The 26,162-nt window shown below is 40.3% G+C and overlaps 1 protein-coding gene across 1 annotated transcript; it reads left to right on the top strand.

Moving 5' to 3' along the window:
* Positions 1-358: 358 nt before the first annotated feature.
* GPR180 (G protein-coupled receptor 180) lies at positions 359-25,951 on the top strand. Its single transcript, XM_054163113.1, has 9 exons — positions 359-532; positions 1,932-2,090; positions 5,007-5,201; positions 10,175-10,355; positions 10,542-10,591; positions 16,479-16,636; positions 22,828-23,019; positions 23,373-23,450; positions 25,312-25,951. The coding sequence occupies exons 1-9, from the start codon at positions 397-399 to the stop codon at positions 25,468-25,470; spliced, it is 1,308 nt and encodes a 435-aa protein (XP_054019088.1). The 5' UTR covers positions 359-396; the 3' UTR covers positions 25,471-25,951.
* Positions 25,952-26,162: the final 211 nt, after the last annotated feature.

The raw sequence follows: 26,162 nt of genomic DNA, 5'->3' as shown, positions 1-26,162 counted from the left end.
CCTCTCCTCGCGCGCCTCAGCAATGGGAGCGAGCGAAAGCGTCGCGAGCACGCCACGCGCAAAAGCCAGAGATTTGCCTCCACCTTCGATGGCGACCGTCCCCTTTTACGACTGTAGTTCTCAATTTACGGCCAAACCCAGCAACGGACACGTATAGCAGGGCAGGAGCGCGGCACGGTGGCAGGGGCGGGGCTGGCACAGCCAACAGGGGAGGCCTTGCCCCGCCAGGGCGGGCGCGCTTGTTGGCGCGCGGCTTCCATTGGTTCTCTCTCCTCTCCCGCCCTCCCACTCCCATGTCCCGCGCCCGCTTGTAATCTGGAGGGCCGAGTCACGTGACGCGGCGGCGCGAGCCCCTGGGGCGGGGTGAGGGGTAGCTTTTGGCGACGCGGCCCGAGGATGAGGTGGTGGCTGCTGTGGCTCCTGTGCGCCGCCGGCTGGTGGGGCGCTGGGGGCAAGACGCTGCGAGGCGGCTTCGTCAGTGCCGCCGCTCGGCTGGAGCCTTGGCGGCCCGTGGCGCGTTTCCAGTTCCACGGTGGGTGCTCGAGGGAGGGGAAAGAGGGGGAGCGAGCGGCCGCGCGGCCTGGCCGCAGAGTCCCTGTCCGCCGTCCTGAAGCGAGGGGGGCGAGGAGCCGTTGGGGCGCCGAGGGAACCGTTAGGGCTGCTGGCCGAGGGGCACGGGGAGCGGCGGTGGGCAGCGGGGCAAGCCCGTCTTCCGCCGGGGTGTGCAACAAGTCTGATAGGCGCTGCGGGCGGTGAGGAGCCTGGGGCAGCGGCGGGAAGTGGCGTGATGGGGAGCTTGGCCAGAAGCGGGACCCGGCTGGGCCAAGGCAGGGCTGCACCGAGGCAGAGCTGGTAGCAGCACATCGTGCTACATTAAACAACGCCGCTGTTTGTCAGTGGGTGGAAAAGTGCAGCGCTTCGTGTCCCGTAGTCCAATGTGACAGGGTTACCTGGGAGAGCAGAGGCATTTTGACTTTCACATGCATTTCTGGGTTGCCACCACATGAGAGAAGGGCCTGTTCGTTTCGCTTCCCTGGGTGTTTTCAGGGTCAACATGCATCAGAATGTAACTTTGCACCTGATTACTCCCAATGGCTTTGTCTTTCCTAAGTTATTGATTCCTTGTTACTTAAGAGGCCTAGCAGTGGGCTAGAATCCTGTTAGAATGGGCACTGCAGAAATACAGGTTGTAAATAGCTTTCCTCACCACAGAAGTTTTACTTTTATGAAAGAGATGTATGCGAGTGTGGTGAGTGCCATATATAATGAGGCTGTGCTGGTCAGCATGCTTTTCCAGTATGTTCAGCATTTCAGAGACTATTTTCTCAGCTAACTTCATGGCCAAAGAGTTTTACTGAATGCTGCAAAAGACAACCAGAAAGATAATACTTATGCAGGCTTTCTTCCAGATTGGAGGAGCAGTATGAGTGTGTTTGCAAGAAAATAATGGAATGAAGGAAAATGTGACACAGCCCTTGTACTAGACTCAAGAGCTACCCTGTGATGCTCAAAGGTCATAAAATACTAGACTTTGAACCAGTTATTGAGACTGATTGAGGCATCATCTTTATTTGAACTTAAGAAAATAACATGTGAGGTGGGATGAAGGAAAACGTTATCTGGAAATCTATTTTTAAAAAGGGCAGGAGAGGGGAGGCTGTTAGTAGTAGAGAAAGTTAATGACATTTGGGTTAGGGTGAAGGTTTACTTAAGCACCATCATAAAGAACTATGTATGCAGTAGTAAGTTAATGACATGTATAGAAATTATTTCTGAAAGAGTGTAAAGGTTTCTACAAGAAGTAGTGGTAAAAGTTGAAGAAATGAAGTGAGGTGGTAGTGTTGCTACTTACAAAAAATTATACTATGCTATTTTTTTGTTTGTAACTGACATGAAGGCAGAATAGTTGATTTTATTTTTTAAATATCAAGGTGACCATGCTGTTCTGTGTGTCAGAGTCAAGAACGTAGCAGTAGCTGTGACAAAAGCAGCTAGACTTCACCTGTTTCAAGCACAGGAATGGCAGAAGGTGCAAAACAGTATCCAGGATCACAGCTGTACAGAGAGGTTCTCTAAAGCTCAGCTGACAAGTGAGTTGCTACTTTCTTCTTATGAATTAAGTTGTTTATGTAGACCCCTCTTAGGTGCATATTCAGAATATTCAATGAATTTGGGCTTTGCGTCAATTTAAGTAAAAGCAGAACTTCAGCCTTCTGTAATTAAAAATTATTACAAGGAAATAAAATTGCTTTGTTTGCATCATTTCAGAAGACTTTGCAAGTTACGATTTAGTTTATTGGAAAATGAACAGTCCATGACACATGATGACTTTAACATATAAATAGCCAAACTTCACGACCAATCCCAGTCTCATGCATTCACTTGTCCACAGCTCAGAAAGGGGATGCATTTGCCTGAAGTTTTCATTACTCATTCAATAAAGAGATTTTTTCAACTCTGTTTTGAAGTAAAAAACCTTTTTTAATCTCAGACTTTTCTGTAAAAAAAGGTTTGCATTGAATATTTGAAAGAATTCACAAAGATTACCGTTGTAATGTGAAACTAAAGAACTTGAGAATCAAGATTCTTGAGAAAGTCAAATGTACAGTTTGAATTGTGACCTTTATTGCAGTGGAATGAAACAAATTTAGAGGTAAACTGATGGAGCCTGCTGCAGTTGCCTCTAGTTTCTTAAGTAAGTGGTTATGAGTTGGGAGTGTGTAGCCCAGACAGACAGTAAAAGGGTAACTTTATACCTGCAAAGCTTTTTTCTCTGTTGTTTGGAGTTTTGTTTTGGTTATTTTTTTTTTCTCCTGTCTGTTAAGGTCATCTGAGAAAATTAACGTGTTTTGCTGCTTCTATTTTAAGTTTTTCTTTCCCCTGTTAGTTTTGTAGTTTGGTGTTCATCATTGAATCTTGTTTTCATGTTTAGAATATTTGAACTGAGAATTACAGCAGTACATACTAGGTAGATTATCTTCTTGTCTGTTCTTTTATGAAGGAATATTTCTCATTTGTCAGGAGAGTTCTGTTCTCTAGTTCCATGGAAATGTCATTTTTCAAAGACAAGAGTCTTTTATTTTCATGACAGCATAAGCCTGTCATGCTTTGATATACAAAACATTTTAGAGAATTTTTAATACAGTATTGAAGATGAGCTAATCAGGATAAAGCTTTACTTGAGTATCTATCTAAATGGAGCATTCAGTGGAAGACAAACATAATGAAATAATAACTTTTGCACCAATTATTGATCATATTATTACTAAATCTAATTAGAGCATGTATTTTCCTTTAATAAACTAAATTAATGTCAGAAATTTAATTCAAATGTATCTTAAATGAATACAGCTTATTTCTTAAATGCATTTCCTCTGTGCCACCAGAATCCCTAGAGTTAACAAATTACCTCCAGGAACACGCTGTAAGAAAACTTTACACGGGTGCCATTTTTAAGGATGCAGTTCCCCTACCCTTGATCCGAACTGAATATGAAGTGCTGCTGAAATGGCCAGCAGTTGGTCTGCCACTCCTGTCTGTCACAGCAGTATGCTTGCTGTTTTCTGCTGCATGTAGGAATCGTGACTACAGGGTGAATTGGTTCTGTTTGCTAATCTTGAGCAAAATCAATTCCATTTTTATTTTATCTTTATTTCTTGTGGTTTAGTTTTCATCTTTGATGGAAAACTGATTAAACATGCTCTGTGTGATTCTAAGTCTCGATGCAAATAACACTGTATCAGAACTCAGCTGAGAATTGAAATGGAGAGTGAAGCCATCCCTGTGAGATGCATTTTTTTGACGGGAGCTGTTTAACTTTGTGTATTTGATTGATAAAATATGTAGCTCCAGAATAGAATGCATATTTGGTATCACCTACAGAAGCCCAATAGCCTGTGTTTGAAGACTTCGTTTTTCTTTTTAGTTCTTGTGTTGTCCATATCTGTACATCATGACAGTTGCTGCAAAGATATATCCCATACATTTCTTCCTGGATCCTAATGTTGATCAGCTCATGCCATGAGAGAACAGAAAGTATAAGTCAAAACAAGTGTATTTAAATTACATAAAGGTTTTTCAGAGGTAGGCTTCAATTTAGAAATTAGTTTAAATTTTGTCTGCAAAATATTTAGAGATAATGAATTTGCTAAAGGTGGTTTTGTGTGTATGTTTGCAGCTTTTTTATCTAGAAAGGCATAAAAACCCAGAAATGGCTCATATTGTACATTTTTTATGACATTTTTCTCTTATTGTCAAATTATTAAGGAGAATTAATCTACAGTCTAGTTACTATATTGTTATTTTTTCTACAGAGATGACTTTCATTTGTGGCTGAGCTAATCAGCACTGGATTTCAGTAATCAGTGTAACAGTACTTACATTACTTGCAGTTTTACTCAAACATATAGGGCTACAGGTTTAATTTGCAGCAAATGTTTATTTTTAAGAGATTGTGCTTAGTTAACAGTTTCTTTTAGGAAAAATAGTGGTAAGATCAGTGAGCAGATGAAATAATGTCTCTTACATAGTTGGTTTTAGATGCCATTTGATGTGAAATACGCAATTTTATTAGGCAATGATCTCAACCCTTAGCTGTCAGTTGAAATTAATGTTGGGGAAGAAGCTGTCAAATATGCTAAGATACACCTTGAAAGCTTGCGTGTTGCAGTTTACCAGGCTCACATGTGGCTGTTCCAATCTGCCGCAGTTACTGGCCTCTAGAAGAAAGGAACCCTCCCAGTGAAGCCAAAAGCTGAGAGATGGAATGCGGTACATATCCTCACCGACCCTTGCCTGCACTTACTGGAAACAAAAGATTAAACTGGAATTCTGGTCTCTGGTTTTACGGCTAGTTTTCAAAACAAAGACTGGTTTATACTGCATGTAGTTTATAGCCTGTACATAATACTGTGGATTTAAATTTTATCTTAATTCATAGACTGATTTTCTAAAACTCAACTGATTGAATATCTACTCCTGTTTTTGTTGTTCGTTTGTTTCCAAAGTGGCTGTGAACCATACAGAGCAAAATCTGACAGTATCCCAGATTCCTTATCCAGAAACGTGGTATGTGTTTTATGTAGACAAGTTCACCTGCGAGGAGAATTACTCTGAATCCGAGGATATTCAGTTTGAAATGGTCTTACTAAACCCAGACGCAGATGGGAATCCGTTAGATCACTTTAGCGCAGGGGAATCTGGTAAGATTTTTTTTCTTAAAATCAGATTTGTAAGTTAAGGATCTGATCACACAAACAAATCAGTACTTGGTATGCTTGGAAAAGTGTGGAGAATCAATAGGAGAGTCTTTTGTATTTCATACTCTATATTTTCTCATGGACAATAAAGTTTAATTCATTTGCTGGCATTACAGAGTAAACCTTCCTTTTTCTAGACTGACTTTCCAAAACTTGACTAAGTGGAAGTATAGCCACACAAGGAATAATAGTGTTAACACCTTTGCTGATAGGCATTTCTCCCATGTTGAAACTGTAAGCTGCTGCTTGAATGGGAATTTAATCCCTGATTTAAATGATGTAATTTAAATGTAATCCCTTAGCTGTGTAAAATTTGATTCTGTGCAACACGAGTACACGCACAATAAAACATTTTGCCAGTACAATTTAGGTTCAGTGTTTAGGTTTTTCGAAGTATCTCAGTCACAGACTGCACATGAGTTATTTGCCAGTCCTGATTTTATTTAAGAAATACCATTCTTAATTTTGTTACACACAAAAACTTCCAGAAGTAACTAAAGATACCAGCCTGATGTATGCTTCATTGCAGTGCTTAGCTTCACTGGGAGGCCTCAACGGCATGCCACTAACCTCAATTTGTTGTAAAAAGGAAGAGCCCAATAGGCTTATTCTGCCTTCCACTACAGATTTAACCTACATACCCAGAATGAACCTACTTGCTATGCTCAGAATCATATTCCCTGCTGACATTCTTGGTCTCAGAAGAGTATAGAGGGAACAAAGGCAACTCCTTTTTGAAGGGAAGAAAATATTCACTGAAATATTTAGCAGAATCTATAAGAAAGTATGGCTGTTAATAATTTGGTTTTCTTAGCTTATAATTGAGTTACCCATCTCTTTAACTTCTTAACTGTGCTTCTTAATCTACAGACTTGGTAGGTTTTATTTGGTGAATTTTGTATCCAGAAGTGAAATAATTTACTTACTTTCACAAAGCAATAGTAACATTATTGTGTTAAATCAAGCCACAAAGCAGCCATAAGATAACATGCAGCCCTTGAAGTGGTGTACAAGCCTTCTAGAGAGGCATCTCAGCTCTATATTAATTTTGTAAGATTTGGAAGCAGAACTCTGAACAGCTTGCATGCTATGTGAGGAGGTGCATCAATGTATTGAATGCACATATTTAGATCTAGTAAGAAGGAAACAAGATGAGCTGTATATGCCATGTCTTCCACAGCTGCAGAGAAACACCTCTGTTTATTCAGAATTTAAACCTGCATCGCTGCTATGAATCACAGAATCGCAGAATGGTAAGGGTTGGAAGGCACCTCCAGAGATCATCAAGTCCAACCACTCCTGCTAAAGCAGGTTCACCTAAAACAGGTTGCACAGGATTGCATCCAGGTGGGTTTTGAAAGTCTCCAAAGGAGATTCCACAGCCCCTCTGGGCAACCTGTTCCAGTGCTACAGTACCCTCTTAGTTATGAAGTTTTACTTTATGTTCAGATAGCAATTTCTGTATTCCAGTTTGTGGCCAATGCCCCTTGTCCTGGGCACCACTGAAAAAGTCTGTCCCCATCCTCTTGACACCTGCCCTTTAGGTAATGTTACAATCCCCTCTCAGTTGTTTCCAAACTAAACAAACACAGAAGTTGCACTATGGAATCCTGAAGTTACACAGTTAAGTGCCTGAGTCTACTTTAAAAGAACTGAGGAGGATTTCCTATTTCTCTTTCTCTGGGGAATAATGTTTGTCATTTTTTCATAGAGGTATGCAAGGGTATCAGAATATTCAGTTTCATTTCTTGGTTCTTTCATTCAGGTACCTAAAAGGTACATAAAGATGGTTCAATATAGGTTGTACTTCAGTTACTAAAACTGGCCTGACACAGGAGATCTCAGAAGTTAAAATGGACTAAAAGAAAAGTACAGGAAAGAACTTAAGGCTGTAACTTTTGTGATTAAGATGTTTGCCTTGAGGGATGAGGAGGTATGACTTCTGATCGTGGCAAGTAATCTTTTATCATTTTATACAGTAGGGATTTTTTACATACGATATGGTACTAGTTCCCTTCTAAGGGCAAGCTAAACAGGTAAACAGTGCTTTGAAGATCTTTGAAGTTAGATATTTCAAACTAAGATACATATGCTACTCATAAGTTGAAAGTTGGGAAACTTAAATAGACCAGGCTGATATTACCCTGCTGGTATTATTTATTTATTTTTTTGTATAGTTGTATTTCAGTGCAACTTTCTCTTAAACCCTTTTGGTCTCAAGGCAATCATCCACAGTTTGTCTTTGGTTGGAAGGAGCTTTCTATTCAATATTGTTAATGTTTATTAAAATTTAGTTGGCTCTCCTAAGGAGTTTTCTGTGTATACCCATATGGGTGAGAAATACCTTATGTCCAGAATCTTTGCCAACTTCGGTGAGTGTCTTTTGAAGCAGAAAGCGTAAGAGATTTCATCTAAAATGCATGGGTTCGTGATTCACAAATCATGCTTTCATATAGGTATAGAAGAGAAGTAGAGTGGCCCTGAAATTTTTGTTTTCATTACTTTATGCTCTTTTTCTCCATTTCACTATATATATGCCAAAAATTACTACTTTGAGCCATGGAAATTATGGCACTAGCAACAATTCAGAACTCATTGTATTGTAATGTTTTTCAACATAGATATTGAAATGGGTATAAGTGTTCTATTTCTCGTCTCTGGGTGGAGCTGGTTGGAAGTCTTTAGCAGAGTTGTTTTGCTGCTGGAGGATAAACATTGTTCAGAATCTGATTCTGTGGGCATCAGTTTCAAGGAAGGTTGGGGAGGGAATTACTAAGTTTCCTGTGAGAAATGTTTGTTTGCCCTTTTTGCTTACATCTTACTGCCTTTGACCCTTTGGGAGCTCCTATGATGGGTTCCAAATCTTCCAGAACGTAGAAAAAACTTTCAGGATCCAGGTCGTCAGGGAAGCATTTTACTGAGTGACATTATGCATCATGCACAGGACAGCAACATGGGTTAATGAAGGGCAAGTCTTGTTTGACCAGTATGATCTATGACAAGGTGACCTGCCTAGTTGATGAGGAAAAGGCAGTTGCTGTTACCTACCTTACTTGACTTTAGTAAGGTCTTCCACAGCATCCTCCTGGAGAAACAGACTGCTCATGGCTTGGACAAGCACTCACTATGTTGGGTAAAGAACTGGCTGAATGGCTGGACCCAGAGAGTTGTGGTGAATGGAGTTAATTAAATCCAGTTGGGGGCCAGTTAGAAGTGGTGTTCTCCAGGGCTCAGTGATGGGGCCGGTTCTGTTTCACATCTTTATCAATGATTTGAATTAGGGGATTGAGTGCACCCTCAGTAGGTGTGCAGAGGAGACCAAGTTGGGTGGACATGTCCCATCTGCTGGAGGGCAAGAAGGCTCTGTCACCATTTTTGTGTGACAGTTACTAAGTATTTCCCAGTCTGGATAGATGGGCTTGAGGGCAATGGTAGGTGAAGTAAGGTGAAGTGTCAAGTGCTGCACTTGGGCCACAACAACCCCATGCAACAGTACAGGCTTGGGGAGGAGTGGCTGGAGAGCTACTCAGAGGAGAGGAACCTGGTGGTGTTGATTGATGGCCACCTGACTATGAGCCAGCAGAGTGCCTCGGTGGCCAAGAAGGCAAATGGCATCCTGACTTGTAGCAGGAATTGTGTGACCAGCATGTCTAGGGATGTGATTGCCTCCACTACTTCCCTCCCTGCTACTGGTGAGTCCACACCTCACTCTGTTCAGTTTTGGGCCCCTCACTACAGGAAAGACAATGAATTGCTGGAGCATGTCCAAAGAAGAGTGTCTAATCTGGTGAAGAGCCTTGAACACAAGTCTTAGAAGGAGCAGCTGAGGGCACTGGGGCTGTTTATTCTGCAGAAGAGGAGGCTGAGGAGAGACCTCATTGCCTTCTACAACTGTCTCAAAGGAGGTTGGAGGGAGGTGGGGTTTGGTCTCACATGCAACAAATGACAGGACAAGACAAACTAGCCTCAGGTTTTGCCAAGGGAGGTTCAGATTGGATGTTAGGAAAAATTTCTTCACAGAAAGGTTTATCAGCCATTGGAACAGGCTGCCCAGGGAGGTGGTGGTCACTATCCCTGGAGGTATTTAGAAGACATATGGATGTGGTACTTAGGGACATGGTTCAGTAGTAGTAACTTAGCAGTAGTGGTGGGATTGCAAAGCTTTAGGTGACCAGTTGAACTTGATGATCAGAAAAGTCTCTTCCAACCTCTGCAGTTCTGTGATTCTGTAGCGCTGAGAGATTGAAAATTACAGGACTTCTGTTTTGTAAATAATGCCAAAAACTTAGGACATTGCTCAGATTGGTTAAAAAAAAAAATCAGCTCCATGAACTTACTCTTCTCTGTGCTGTGTTTCTTTCCATTATCTAAAAGTTTCCTGTCTTGATCAGCTCTGGGTTTTGGACTATTTTATGTGGAGGAATAGTGACACCCAGTGGTTAAATACATTCAGCAGAAGTCTCTTCACAGTTCTATAATTTCAAATTGTGCCTTTGAAACTGAAGCAAAAGAAGAGTTAGAAATGAGTCCTTTAATAAATGATTCTGACTGATCAAATGGCCTACAATTATTTTCTGTTTCTCAAGAAACTATGCCACTTTATCCTAGTTCAGCAATTGCTACAAAGCTATTTGCGTTTGAAGAGAATCTCTCCTACACTCAGAAAAGATAGTGCTGAATAAAAAAGAATACTTTGTCAGATCAAATAATAATCAGCTCTCGGGAAAAATTCACTGACTTTCTTAGATAAAATAGGCTAGGATTTACTCATTTTAGCTGTACTGCCACTTTTGGGTGACAGTTATGAAGTATTTCTCTGTGATTATATAAAAACCATACTTTGTTTTAGTTATTTACAGCTGGTAGCAACATTTCTTTATAAAATCTAAGCTGTATTAATTTTTTTTTCCCCACAGGATTACATGAATTCTTTTTCCTGCTTGTCCTGGCATACTTCGTAACTGCTTGCATATATGCACAATCCCTATGGCAAACAATTAAGAAGCATGGGCCTATGCATACTGTGTTAAAGGTGTTGACAATTGCATTGTTGTTGCAGGCTGGTTCAGCTTTTGCCAACTACCTGCATTTCTCAAGGTATCTTTGCTTATTTTTGCTTTCAGTCTTAAGATTTAAAGAACACTGTGTTGTAAAGATTGGTACAAGATTTTCCTGTGTTGTGACAAAACATAGGACTGAGTTTTCAGCCTAAATGTACATTGAAGAGAGAACATGCATGTAAACCTCACTTACTTAAGTATCATGTTTTTATTCTTTTATCAGTTATTCCAAAGATGGAATAGGAGCACCTTTTATGGGAAGTCTGGCAGAATGTGAGTGTGCTTGTCTACTAATTCCTACACATTAATCTGTATAATACATTAGCAGCAGATACTGTTGTTGGACTGTATTATGATCATGGGCCATATCACCAGATTTTTTTGCTATAAAATACTAAAAGTTGCTCTTCTGGAAAAAGAAGTTTTATTCTCTATGTTTTCAGTAATTGTATTTAAAATTACACAATTGTATATCGTTTAGGATTTTTAAAGGATGTAGTTTTTGTCTGAAGATTCCTTCCTAGAAGCACTTAAATACATGCCTGTCACATGAGTAACCATTTCAATACTTTGAAGGGGGTTGCTAAATTTGCATGATTTCGAGTAGCAAAGCTTTTTTAGGAATCTTAATCGTGTTTTATGGAGTTTGTCATTTCACCAGCAAACTTAATGTTGATTGTAATGGAAAAGTAAGTAGTTTAAAGCACAAGTGATCTGATTAGAATGATGAAAAAAAAATCTGTTAACAGAGTGGTTTTCGCCGCTCTGTATAGATATTCTGGGTTCTCAATGGAACTAACTTCCTGTAACATTCCTTCTCAGAATGCACTATTCATGGATTCTTCAGGGTTAAACATTACTGTTAGGGCTTTTTTTAATTATTACTATTTTTTTCTCACATTTGAACCACTGGAGGATTCTTTCTAAGAAAATACATTGCCTTTTGATTAGCTTGAAGCACCCCAAGAAAGTAGTACTGTGGTAGTGAAAATAGCATTGGATAGTAGAGAACAGTTAAGTCATCTGGACATCCATAAATCCCTGGGTCTTGATGGGGTGCTGAGGGAGCTGGCTGAGGTCATTGCCAGACCACTGTCCATCATCTTTGGTAAGTTATGGCAGACAGGAGAGGTGCCTCAGCACTGGAGGAGGGCAGGTATCACTCCGGTCTTCAAAAACAGTAAGAAGGAGGACCCAGGTAACACTGGACCACTCAGCCTCAACTCCATCCCTGGAAAGGTGATGGAGCAACTTATGCTCAGCACTGTTCTTAGGCATATCAAGGACAAGAATGTCATTAGGAGCAGTCAACTTGGTTTTACCAAGGGGAAGTCATGTCTGACCAACCCGATAGCCTTTTATGAAGACATAATCAGGTGGATAGATGGTGGTAGAGCAGTGGATGTGGTTTATCTTGATTTCAGAGTAAGGCATTTGATACTGTCTCCCACAGCATCCTTGCAGCTAAGCTGAGGCAGCATGGTATGGATGATCAGGTAGTGAGTTGGATTGAGAACTGGTTGAAGGAAAGAAGTCAGAGAGATGTGATCAATGGGACAGAGTCTAGTAGGAGGCCTGTAACTAGTAGAGTCCCTCAGGGGTCAGTTCTGGGACCAGTACTATTCAATATATTCATCAGCTACCTGGATGAGGGAACCAAGAGCACTGTCAGCAAGTTTGCTGATGACACCAAACTGGGTGGAGTGGCTGACACACCAGAGGGTTGTGCTGCCGTTCAGCAAGACTTGGACAGGCTGGAGAGCTGGGCAGGGAGAAATCTGATGAAGTTCAACAAGGGCAAGTGTAGAATCTTGCACCTGGGAAAGAACAACCCAGTGTATCACTATAGGTTGGGGACTGAGCTGCTGGAGAGCAGTGAAGGGGAAAAGAACCTGGGGGTCCTAGTGGATGGAAGGTTGACCATGAGCCAGCAGTGTGTTCTTGTGGCCAAGAAGGCCAATGCCGTTCTGGGGTGTATTAGAAGGGTTGTGATCAGCAGGTTGAGGGAGGCTCTTCTCCCTCTCTACTCTGCCCTAGTGAGGCCACATCTGGAATATTGTGTCCAGTTCTGGGTCCCTCAGTTCAAGGACAGGGAACTGCTTGAAAGAATCCGGTGCAGAGCCACGAAAATACATAGAATACATAGAATAAACCAGGTTGGAAGAGACCTTCAAGATCATCGCGTCCAACCCATCAACCAATCCAACACCACCCAAGCAACTAACCCACAGCACCAAGTACCCCGTCAAGTCTTCTCCTAAAAACCTCCAGTGATGGCGACTCCACCACCTCCCCAGGCAGCCCATTCCAATGTGCAATCACTCTTTCTGTATAGAACTTTTTTCTAACATCCAGCCTGAACATCCCCTGGCGGACACTGAGACTGTGTCCTCTTGTTCTGGTACTGCTTGCCTGGGAGAAGAGACCAACATCCGTCTGTCTACAACCTCCCTTCAGGTAGTTGTAGAGAGTAATAAGGTCACCCCTGAGTCTCCTCTTCTCCAGGCTAAGCAACCCCAGCTCCCTCAGCCTCTCCTCGTAGGGCTTATGTTCCAAACCCCTCACCAACTTTGTTGCTCTTCTCTGGACTCGTTCCAGCAAGTCAACATCCTTCCTAAACTGAGGGGCCCACAACTGGACACAGTACTTGAGGTGCGGCCTAACCAGTGCAGTGTACAGGGGCAGAATGACCTCCCTGCTCCTGCTGGCCACACTGTTCCTGATGCAGGCCAGGATGCCATTGGCCCTCTTAGCTGCCTGGGCACACTGCAGGCTCATGTTCAGTCTACCGTCGACCAGCACCCCCAGGTCCCTCTCAGCCTGACTGCTCTCCAGCCACTCTGACCCCAGCCTGTAGCTCTGCATGGGGTTGCTGTGGCCAATGTGCAGAACCCGGCACTTGGATGTGTTAAATCTCATGCCGTTGGACTCTGCCCATGATTAAGGGAGTGGAACACCTTCCTTACAAGGAGAGACTGAAGGAACTGGGGCTCTTTATCTTGGAGAAGAGGAGACTAAGGGGTGACCTCATTAATGTTTATAAATATGTAAAGGGTGAATGCCAAGAGGTTGGAGCCAGGCTCTTCTTGGCGGTGCCCAATGACAGGACAAGGGGCAGGAAGTTGAGGCATAGGAAGTTCCATGGAAAAAGGAGGAAGAATTATTTCACAGTGAGGGTGACAGAACACTGGAACAGGCTGCCCAGGGGGGTTGTGGCGTCTCCTTCTCTAGAGATATTCAAGACCTGCCAGGATGAATTCCTGTGTGACCTGGTATAGGTGATCCTGCTTTGGCAGAGGGGTTGGACTAGATGATCTCTCAAGGTCCCTTCCAGCCCCTAACGTTCTGTGATAGTACCAGCATATGGAGAAAAAAATATTTTCCTTCCTAGAGCATGTTTGGAAGCTTGCAGTTGGAACGAACAGCCTCTTGATGGCACTTGGCACCACAGTAATTGCCTCCTTCTTGTTTTAACTATTTGACTTAGCAGGTCCTTGCAGCTTTCTCAGCAACGGTATTGTTAAACTTTCCCTCATGTCTCCTGAACTTAAATTAAATGGAGAATATGGAGGTAGTCATATCTCCTCCCCAGTGAGAAACCCAGTGTTAACTACCCAGCCAGAACTTCAGAGAGTAGCTGCATGCTACATTTTCTGTGTAGGTATTGTAGTGAAGAGCCCACTTTTAGTTGCTTAAAGCAAAACTTACTAGCAATAAAATATTTTTTAATATTGAATTTTCCTTTTCCACTGTTTTTAAGGATTGTAGTTCCCCAAAAAAGGTAAAAGAGCAGAAGTAATAAAAATGCGGAAAGCTTCAGTGTCAATTACAGTCCTGAGGAATGGCTGATAGCAAGTAGCATAGTTTAAAGATGGAAGGTGTTGACATTTTTCTTAGAACAGAAACCTGAGTTATAAGTAAATGGCAAAATTTCTGTTGACTTCAGTGGGGCCATAATTTCTTTCTACAACCCTGTCCAGATGCTACCCCAAGCAATTACTCTTTTCCTACCACCATTTATTCTTTACCATATATGAAGGCCTGACCCTCAGTCTCATTTATCACCTAAGTTAATCACATAAATTGCACAAATAATACTGACACTCAAGTGCATAATGTATAACAAAAAATTATCTTTTAGCTTCTGGTAGGATTGAAATGTGATAAATCAAATAATACTATTATGCCTGTTGAACAGCCTAAGTAGATGAATTGTGAGGATGTTGGACAAACATGGTATCAGCTCAGTAGCATGTGGTGTTACACTGGCCCTGGGTATTGTACAATATTTGTAATTTCAGGCATTTTCTGAGCTTGCTTTCTTTTTGGCAGGCTATGCAGTAATATCAAAGCTTAAAGCCACTACTGAATTTTTGTCTTATACTGTGTTATCTAGAAATCAATTTGAACTGTTACCACACTCAAGCAGAACAATATCTATATCCAAGATATGATTGAGTTACTATGCCCGGCTGTAACTTATAGGGCAAATTATCTTAAGGAGTGACAGAAAATAAAATGCTGTCTAGAACATCTAGATTTGTTCAGCCATTTCTCCAGCTTGGACTTGTGATGCTGGTTTGGCAGGCCTTGGGTTCACATAACAATTTTCCCTAGCAAGCTCTATGACTCCATAGCTAGCACTGTAAAATAATCCCAGGATGATTTTTCTCAAAATCAGTGCCAGTTCATTTCATTAAAGAATTAGCAACTTTGTATTTTCTAAAAGCTCCTGATAGTTCTTAAACAGTGAAAGTGTCTTAAACATTAAGAAAGAAGCATTTAAACTGTGAGAATACCAGATATATTCCAGGAATAATGTGTTGAAGTCTATTTTATATCCATACCTTGCTAGTATTGCTGGTGTCAGGGAAATACAGCTGAGCTTCATTTGACACAGTCCTTTTGGCTGCATATTAATCTTTGTACAATGACAGCGTTTTCTGTGCCAATATTTGTAGTAAATGTGGAAGTACATTTATCTTTTATAATACAGTCCAACTGCATAAAAATAGAAATTTGCTTCTGTGACGCACAAATATTTTTCATGTACCTGGTAGTGTAAGCAAAAATTGCAAGTAAGAAACAAATTTACTTGACCTAAAATACTAATCAGATGAAAAGTGTTTTGTGTAGTGTCCACTCTCTAATTTTTGAACCAAATTTGCAATTTACATATTACAAGAATCATTTTTTTGTTGTACATCTTTGCTACACCAGTAGAATGAGGTGCTTTACACTCAAGTCCAAACATCAATTTGAAAATTGTTCAATAAGGTTTAGACAAAAACTTACCAGGTCTAAAGCTTACAATCACCCAGAAATAAGTCTTCCATTCTTTCTACTGCCAGAAGTAGTTCAATGAGGCTAACAAGTAAAGGCTTTATATAATCTAGCATGAAGTTTTCTTTATTCAGATAGCGCTTCAAACCTGGGTTTGAGATGCTGATTAAGAATGCAACTTTATAGAGTATGTGTTAATTGTTCCCAAACAGAGAAAAAAAATCATTAAAAATGGACTTAGCAAAATGAAGCATTTAATAAAATGGAATATAAGCAAGTTGTTCCAAATGAAGTTTCTGTTAGGGTTATTCATTATAAATTCCCCTCTCAGTATCTAAGAGTGCAATTTGTCCTCAATATTTGTCCTTTCTGTCTCAAGCTACTGCATCCTTGGGACAAAGTGCAATTAAAGTACAATGCAGCTACCTGATTTTTGAACAAAAACAGCAACAACAAAATCAGAACCAAGAAAGTACTTCATTTCATCATGTTTCACATTTGCAGTGTGATGAACATGATTAGAATTCTTTAGTATTTATAAGTCTGTTTATGCAGATGGACTCCTAAGTCCAGACTTCTCTGGCACAAGAGCAGCATTTGGAAAGATGTGGCACTGTGCCCATGTTGTTGCAGAACTGCAGCATAACTAAAGGAAAGCTGATAGTGGTCTGTTTGGTCACTGGAAACCACTCAAAATACCCACATTTTGTGGGAAAGCAACCTTAGCTTGTCAAACTGACATCAAAATTATAATTAAAGGTCATATAGCAGAGGTGTAAATGTCCATCCTTCTTTTTTGGGTATATAGAACGTTCCTCTTTGCTTTAGAAAAAAAAATATTTTTATTGTGACTTTATTTTGCTTCTGTTTCCAATAGTGTGCGACATAGTCTCACAGATACAAATGCTGTATTTATTGTTGAGTCTGTGTATGGGTTGGACGATAGGCAGAACGAAGAAATCTCATGGCAGGCCTCTTCAGTGGGACTCCACTCCAACATCTACTGGCATTGCTGTAGTAGTTGTTGTTACACAGGTTAGTATCTTATCTTCATTCTTAAACTGAGGTACACAGATGCTGTTAAATATGACAGACCGTGAACCAACTCATTTCAATATTTTATGAGGAAGGGAGTATCAAGCCTGGGGAAAAAAAACCCACAGCATAATGTGCATCCTAATGTCTAATAGGTAACAACACCTTCTCTTTACTTCAGCAATTTAAGGTGTAGCTCCACAGTGTGTGTTTGTTCAGCAGTAAAACCACTTAAAAAGTTCCCACAGTTTTCCGAACTCCTGATTGTGCCAATTGTTCATGATATTATACTGTAAACCAGATGGGTGAAATGATCTCAACTGGGGGGGGGGGGGGGGGGGGGGGGAAGGGCCATTTCATCACAGTTGTTTTACTGACCTAATTTATAATGTGGCCCTAGAAATAACTGTAGCCAGTACAACTGAGGAGTTGTGAACTACTTTGTGGGAGCAGCAACAAGAATCATGAAAGACAAGAAATGCTGCTGTGAGAAACTGTCACCAAAAAAAATTCTCAGCATTGTCTTAGAACTTCTCAAATAGGATGTCTGATGGACTTTTCAATCAATATAAGGGAATTCTTGAAAGGCTTATGTACAGGATTGGTCTTGCAAATATACAAATTGTCTGACACACAGTTTCATTCAAATATTTTCCATTAGTATAAATTAGAAAGTCAAGTAAACTAGCAACTTAAAAGTAAATTGTAATGGAGATCATCCAACCCTGGTAGTACCTTTTGTAAACAAATTTTTTTTAATCGCAGCATAAAGACAAGAGAATCTGAAAGCTATTGAGAGAGGAGCAGGGAGAAACTGGAGACAGTAATGAGGAAGACATTATACTGGAGATTTTGTACCATTTGAGTTGTGTCTGTAATTAGTGCTGCTTCCAAAATAAATAAGTGGACTGCTAAAACAGCTAGGAGCTGACATTTCTTGCTAATTAAGTGTGTAAACCAAAGGCAATTAAGACCAATGAAACTGTTGAAATTTAAAGATAGGTTCATTCCACCTTACTTTGACACCCGTCTAGCACCAGAAATTTTACATGCTGGTAGTAAAGAAGACTTTTGAAGTATTTAATTTTATTCATGCTTTTTCACTTGTACATACCAATGGGTGTGTTAGAAGTCTGTCACTTCAGACTGGAAAGGTGGTGGTGGTTGTTTCCTTTTTACTGTATAGAAAGGACACTTGTTATCATCAGCTGGATCCTTTTTTTTGTTGTTACTTGGGTGAAAATTTGGGCAGGTACCATAAATATGTGGTGCTTCCCCAGCACCAGTCCGTTACACATTTGTGATGGCTTTTTGAGCAGCACTGAAGCACTGACATAAAGTTTGCTATCTTACTTTTCACCCCCAAGTCACAGCTCTAACACATCTTTCCTCCTGGTACCATCAGATTTAGCAGTTTTGTAGGAACAGAATACGGATGTCGAGAGTATGTAATTGCCTGGGTCACTTTGCACCTTCACCTCAGTATCTGCTGTCTGCAGCAGAAGTTCCCTGGCACCATGACTACCCTTGCCCTTTCTGGAAGGGATGATTTCTATCTCATGTTTCAGTACATACAAGGTATACCTTCTGCCAGCTTTCCTCTTAATGCAGAATGTGGCTGTTGAGCTCAGAGGAGCAGGATCCAGACCACATCACCTCTGTCAAAGGTAGCGAGCTCCAGACTTCATCGTCTGGGTTAGTCTGTTGTTCACTGGTCTGTTTAGATTGACACAGGTTTTGGACCTGCTGTAACAGGACAATCAATCAGTACTTTTAAATGTAGAACATATGTTTAAAAACATAGAACAACTTCCGTTTTCCCAGAGATTCTTACAGGAGAATCATCTTCCTCCCATGTCAAAAGACAGTCAGATTTGTGTGAATAGTCAGATATTCAAAGGACTTGCTGTGGAGGGTGCTGGAAATCACATCTACTACCCTAACACAGCTAGAGATTGAACCATGTTAGCTTTATTGACGTTCTACACTATCTGTCCTTATCTCATCTTCAGGGAAGTCAAGCAAGTGGACTGCCTGGGAAAACATGTTATTCAACTTAACTGCAGTTTTGACTGGCAAACTATCTGACCTTGTTTGTCTGCTACTTGTTTGAATTACTTGGACAAATTTTCAGGATTTGTATTGATGCTGTGGATGTTTTCATTTTGTTCTGTCAAAAAATGACAGCAACTTCTTAGGCTGTGTTTACAGGTTACCATCAGTACAGGGTGGACACAGCCTCCTAGTCAGCAAATCTCTTGTCCCTCCTTTGAGATGCTGCTACTTTGCAGCTGCAAAGGCCACAAGTCTGCCATTTAACATCTCCCTTTGCCTTAGCTTGTTCTTTATTCCAGCCTCAGAACAAAAAATTCCCAGGCCACTCTGTATTCATTAAAGATTCCACTCTCCAGTGCTGAGACAGAAACCTTCTTCAGAACTTTATTGATGGCAGGCCTTTGCATCACATTGACTTCAGCAGTTTCACTTTTCAGGGCTGATCAGAGTGGAGGTAGTGATTACAGAAAGATAGCTGATCACTTTGAACCTGACTAAAATGACATAAAATCTTTATTGCATTAGATGTCACACATCACGTGGGTTCTTAAGTACACCCCAAAGGTCTGTCCATACCTCTGACCTTGCTCTAAAGCATTTTTTACTGTACTGGCATTACTTGGCATCAGATACGCAAGTACTAGATACTAGGTTAGAAGCAGCTAGTTAATTCACTTCACCTTGCTGTTAATTTTCATTTCTTTCTTGCTTCCTTCTTTTCCTTGCCTCAGAGATGATCTGTCCCATGAGAACCTGCCTGTACTGGAGATTGATGTATTGTCTTGGCTTGCCATAAAGTCAGTGTTGGCATAGAGAAAGGGAGTGTCTGCTTCCTCGTTGTATGGATGTGGAGCTTCAGCTTGTATATTTGGAACATCGGGATGATGTCCATGGCAAGCATTCCTCTAGCATTTGAAGAGGAAGACCAGTACTGCATAGTGGTTGCTATCCCCTGTGAAGCAAGACAGGTCAGAAATATGTGCAGGTGAAGTCAGGCATTTTGAGCAATGTGTTATGTAAATAAAGGAGTTGGTCATTCTTCTTCACTCTGTGAAGAAGCAGTGTGACTTTAATGTTGGACAAAGCTAGTGCAAGTCAGCTTTTCAGCTACCTGCCTCATTCAGTTCTTTTGTCTGCAGCCTACTATACAGAGTTATCGTTCTGGATAATAATAAAAATTTCCCCCCACTTTCTTCTCAGAGCTCAAACATAGCTCTGCTCACTGCCGACCAAAAAATGTCACTGATATCCACTTCAGTACGTTGCTGTCTGGGTGTTTTTTCAGGTTCTTCCTGGTATCGCAGCCATGTGAGCTGATTCTGTGGTCAAGGTAAGGGACTTCTCAGGGCTTACTGACCTTAATTTTTCAGGCATAGCCAGCCAAAGGGATTTTTACTTCAAGATCATGCTTGCCTCTGAAAGCTCATCCTTTATTGAGGAATGGATTGCCTAATCTAGTGTAACCTAGAAACACTCAATAGCACAAACTTGCTTTTATAGGATCCTGCTTTTCTCTGGTGAGTGAGAACAGTTCTGGCTCCTACTAAGAGCAATGACACATTTACTTTGTTCCAGTTTCCAGTCTGTTGCACTGACAATTCCATCTCTGCTTGTAATGCTTCTGCCTTCTGCTTATTTTAAGTAATGAAACTGAAGGAAGATGGATTTCTGTGATCTTACATTACTGTCACTACACATAGTCTTTGATCAGCTGATTCCTGTGTTGTTTGCACAGTTTACACTCTTTAAAGGGCTAGTCCAGAGCATACTTTCCTGTCAGACACTATTTTCCCATGATGATTTGGACTTTGTTCTCATGATTCCTTTATTCCTGTTCTTTGTCATCTTCTCATGAAAGTGGCTCCCTTCATTGCTGTTACTACTGGCATAGGTTAAGGAAAATTCAAACCCTCTGAGCTCCGTTCCTTCAAGGTAAGCTGTCTTTGGGGGATCTACCTAAAGTTTCTTCTTAAAGCAGTGTCACAGTTCCATCTCCATCAGCATACATTTCTTTCTTCCAGATGCATGCTTTAGTTGGGAATGTAGATATACAGAGGAGCTGTTTAGAGGGGTTGGGGTATTTTCTCAGATGGTGTATGTCCAGTCCAGAGAAGTTAAATACTATTCCCAAGTGTAAATGTTAAAAAGGAAAGTGCTTTGTACAAGACTGCAGCGATTCTGTAACTGGTAGAACCTTATTTATTGCCTGAGCATGTTCTACCTGGACTGAAATAACCTTTATGCTAGCAAATCATCAATTTCATGCCAAAACTAGTGCTGTAAACATAACTTTACCAAATACTATCCCGTATCTCAGGGTTTCAGGAGCCATTTATTTCAGCCACTTAATCCTTGACAGAATTCTCAGTCTAGTTTGATCATTTGAAGATGTTTGCTTGAAATTACTCAGAGCTTTATAGTGGGAATATTTGAAGCCCATCGATGGGATTGCTTACTAGTAATCAATGATGTTCAAGATGTATGTATGCTTCACATCTGTCCCTCTCCCATCTATTTTCCATTCAGGTAGGTGTGGACTGACTGAAATGATAGCAGTTGTTTGCTGTTTCATGGCCTAGGTAATGGAGGGAAAAAGCGCAGGAGTGCTTGCTACCTGATGATATTCTAAGTGAAACTAATCCTATCTCAACTGATGAGGCTCAAGGACACCCACCTTCAGAAGGCACAGATGGAGTACACATTAAAAAAAAAAAAGTTAATATCAGTAACCTTTTTGTCTTTGTGTAATTCATGTAGTGAGAGAGCCTTTGAATGTGCTCAGAAAGGAATCTGACTAATTTAGATTTCTAAATTGAGGCATACAATGCCTGCTTCTGAAGGCCTTCAGAGCTACCTTACTCATATAAATCAAATTTGCCTACCTTTCTTCAGAAAACCTGCTTCATTAGGTACCTGAAACCTAAGTATAAGTGAGATGTGTGCAGTAGGTGGACTGGATTCCAGTGTATATTCATGTCTTAAAATGCCATTCCACTGCTTACGTAGTGCTGTGAGCGTCTAACCTTTATGGACATTCTAATTTTTAACATTAACATTCCCAAAGTCTTAAAATGATACACTTCAGTAAGACCCATTTTTTTTATGCAACAGGTATGTGCCTGCCTTCTGCCCAAGTAAGATTCAGAAACTGGGCACTTCTTAAATCTGTTTTTGCATAGCAAGTCTATCAATAAGCTTTCTCACAGTGTTTCTACAAAATTGGATTCTGCAGCAAATAAGATACAGTGCAGAGAGATAAGGAAAATTACTATTATGATGCAGTTGTCTGTTGGCTGGAGCATTTGTCCAGATGTTGGAGCAGCATTTGGAACCTGTGATGTTGCCTTTCCTAGACCTTAGGAAGTTCTCATGCCAGTTGCTTGCAGAGTCAGACTCGTTCACAGTTTCTGACCTAGCTCATGTTGAATTCTTTTCTCCACAATGGCACAGCTTCAATAGAAGGGGTGGAGAGTGGCCCACCCAAGAACAGCCTATAGCCTGGCAGTTGCTGCACTCTCTAAGGAGGTGGGAGATGTGAGTTGGATTTCCTTTAGGCAAAGAAGGGAGTTGTGGGAGATCTAAGTTCAATCTGGGTGAATGCTTGAGCCTTTAGGCTATTGTATAAAAGGGGCAGCAGCACCACCCTCTTACTTCCCCATCTTTGAAAAGAAAAGTGAATCCTGTTAGGATTTTGAAAGAAAAGGCGTAGTCGCCTGCCTTTGAAACAAGCTTTACAGGTTGTGGATCCCAAGTGGAAGGAGACACCTCCCTGTAGCTCTGTGGAATCATTTCAGTGGGCTTCCTGCTAAGTAGGCCACTGTTTAACTAGGTGATGATTTTGGATCTTATGCTAAGGTGCAGCATTTATCCTGTCCAAATTAGAGGAAACTGTAACTCATCAAACTTTCTAAAAAGTACAGAATGCAAGAAGTGAGACTCTCCTCCTTCCAGCTGCACTTAGAGTAGTAGTGCCAAAAAGTAGTTCCCACTAGGGTACTTTTGTGCAACGTGGCAAGGTCCCGAACAAGCAGAGTAGATCACAACCAGTTGTGCAGATAATTTAATCCATGATACAAATATAAACTGAGGTCTACTGTAACCTTGTTTAAATGTACTTTGCTCCTGTTGTTTTCCAGAGCTTTCTATTAATTTGGGAGCAGTTCGAAGATACGAATCACCACAGCTACCATTCACACCATGGCTTAGCAAGTGGACTGCTTATTGGCCTCAGAGTTTGCCTGGCTTTGTCACTGGCTGCTGGTCTTTACCAGATCATCACAGCAGAAAGAAGCACGCTGAAAAGGGAGTTCTATATCACCTTCACCAAAGTATGGGTTACGTCAGGGAAGCCGATCCCTTCTGCTGTAAATATAATTGTGACATGCAGTTGACTGAAGCATGAAACGCTTTTCCTCCATGAGAAAGTTAACGCTTAAGTGTCTATTTTGATTAAGTTGCACCCTGTCATCGTATTCTGAGTAGTCATTTTAATTTGACAGGGCATAAAGAGCTTTTTTAAACAGTAATCCCACCTTTCATTGTGTGGTTTTCATTCTGTTGATTAAAAATTAAACAATGGGTTCATAAAATAGACAGAAATGTAAATGCAGTTCCTCTAACTGTCATTTCTTCTAAGCTGGCATGTAGTCATTCTATAACTTCTACTCATCTTCTCTTTCAGGCCTGCATTCTCTGGTTTTTGTGCCACCCATGTCTTGCAACCATTGCTGTAATATTCAGAGAATATCAAAGAGAAAAGGTATGTATGGGCAAGATAAAAGAGATGGAATTTGAATAGTAGTTGTTCTTCATGTTCAGTGTTTGTTAGCAAACTCATGCTCTTAGGCTGTTAATCTTATGACCCCAAAGCAACTTGAAAAGTCTTAGTCACACAGCTTTCATTGATGCTAATGTGAGTCATATTTTACAAAGGCATACAGGGTTTGAATCATCTAAGAGTAATCATTTCTAGGTTAAGGCAGGGAGGGGGGAATATTGTGAAGTCAAAGGAAAATATGGAGGGGGTGTTTTGTTTTATTGTTTGCTTGTTTTCTTTTTTAATTAAAAACACCTTGGGGATTCTTTTAACAAAGCTAGCAGAAAGATAAATCAGTGGATTTTCGTTGCTGTTGTTTGCTTTTTAGTCTTCATCCTTTAAAACCTTTGTTTGGCTAAATAGGTCAGGGAACCTGTAGGCGAACTGTATTCTTTAGATTAAGAAATCTGTCCGGATAGGTAGTTTGGCTGGTAAGCTTTAAACAGTTAAAAACAAAGGTGGACTCTGGACTTCTCAGTTGCTGAAACATACTGGGAGCTGGAGAACTACAGTGTGAAGCCTGCCATGTTTAGACAAAGTGTACTACTATCCTCATTGACTAACTCATTCCAGGGTAAAGTTTGCTTTTTTCCTCTATGTTTATAGACATAGAGAAAACATACATGCACTTGTGTGCAAATGTTTTCAGAAATTGAGCTTTTATTTGTGTAGAGGATATATAAGGGAAATAAAAAGGTTCCACTAAAAATATATAGTAAAATACTGTGTTTGTTTAAAAAAAAAAAAAAAAAAGGAAAAAGAAATCTAGAGGTTCCTCTAGAGGAACTAATGAAGAGGCTTTTAGTTGTTGCTTGATGAAAACATCATCAGAGCAGGAGGACAGTCTCTGGAGGTGAGATCAGTAAAGGAAATTTTGACAGTGTTTTGAAATTTTGAGCTTATTGAAGAGGGAGTACAATTGCTCTGCTCTTGCATTTGAGCAAGTGTAATGATTGCATGTATCTACAACCTCTAAATTACAATAGTTTAGCTGTGTTTCCTTCTTTAACACAGCACAAATCCTTGTGTTTTGCACATGACATCAATGGCAGAAAAGATGCCAGTCTGAGAGCAAGTTCTGCAGACTCTGGCAGCTTGTCAGAAGAATGAATGCCTCATATTTATTAGATTTATTTTTTCAGCTCTTTCATATTGTATTGTACTTCAATACAAAAATAGGGTATTTACTGATGATGCATTTAATGTTGAAAAAGCATGTTTTAAAAGACTCCCTGTACAAAGCTTTTGCTTCCTCAGAAAAAATAGTTGTATGTTTCATAAATACTGCCTTAGACATCTTTTACATTTAGAAAGACGTGCACTGAAAACATATTTGACTAAGTGAGATTGATAAATCACTGTCCTCACAGCTCCATGAGTGTGCTAATGCAAAGCATTTCCAGGCTTTTTTTTTCCTCTTTTTTTTTTTCTTTTTTTTCCCCCCTGCTCTGTTTGTTGTAAGAATAGAATATTTAAATATCACCTCTGCTTGTGAAACTGCATGGGTGGTGGATTGCAAGTCTGAAATTCCCCAGAACAGAGACTGCCAGAAGGGTTATATGACTTGCCCAGGGCTATCTGCTGATATAAAACCACACAGGTGTGAGAGTGAATCCTGGGCTTGAGATTGATGTTCAAATCTTTTGTAACTGCAGCAGTATTAAAAGGCTTAAAGTTAAACCTCAAGTACTTAGACAGTATGCCAATAGAAATTCATTGTGGGTTGTTTTGTGGGGCGGTTTTCACTTTTCTTTTCTTTTTCTTTTTTCTTTTTTTTTTACTTTTTTTTCCTTTTGGTCTCTAGATTATTACCATAGGTGTTATCCTGTGTCAGTGCATCTCCATGGTTATCCTCTACAGACTTTTTCTGTCTCATAGTCTATATTGGGAAGTATCGTCATTGTCATCAGTGACATTGCCACTAACAGTATCCTCTGGACATAAAAATCGACATCTCTTCTGAGGTGTTTAGGAAGAATACATTATGTAATAAATGTGCAATAATAACTTGAATATACAGGTGTGATACATTAATTTCACTGGAAAACTAAGTGACAGTATCGGAGCACTTCACAGACCTTTAGTCTGACAAGGTTTCTAGAGTAGTCTGTTAAAAGTATCATTGAGTGGAAAATCCATAATTTGAATGATTTTATAAATATTGTTTTTGTAGATGTGGTCCTGAGCTGTATCACAGAAAAGTACAATGAGCCTTTTCTCTCCCATTCACAGACACAAAACACTGTCCTTACTTTATATCAGTACTAGGTTTGACAGTGTTATAAAATGCTGTTATTAAAACATCTACAAGCTCAAACAAGTCTGAAATAGGCCAGTTGTGAAATTGGTGTGATATGTAATGACAAGTACAAGTTATTTTATTTTCATGCTTTACAGAAAATGAATTTTGTAAAATGTATAAGTATGAAAGACAGGGAAACACGAGAGAGTCCTCTATAAAACATGTGTAAAATGTTCACAACTGACTTCAAGACACTTTACTATTGGTGGAAAGGCAAAGCCTTTTTGTGCAACTGATGTTCACACTGGTTAAAACAGTGATGGAAATCAAAATAGGGTTTATACTGGGTTTGTTTGGGGTTTTGTTGTTTTCATTGGGTGGGTTGGTTGGGTTTGGGTTTTTTTTTTCATAAA

This window comes from Dryobates pubescens, chromosome 7, assembly GCF_014839835.1.
Source record: "Dryobates pubescens isolate bDryPub1 chromosome 7, bDryPub1.pri, whole genome shotgun sequence".
NCBI lineage: Eukaryota > Metazoa > Chordata > Aves > Piciformes > Picidae > Dryobates > Dryobates pubescens.
Note: the sequence above shows the minus strand (reverse complement) of the source record. Positions and strands in the feature narration are given on the sequence as shown.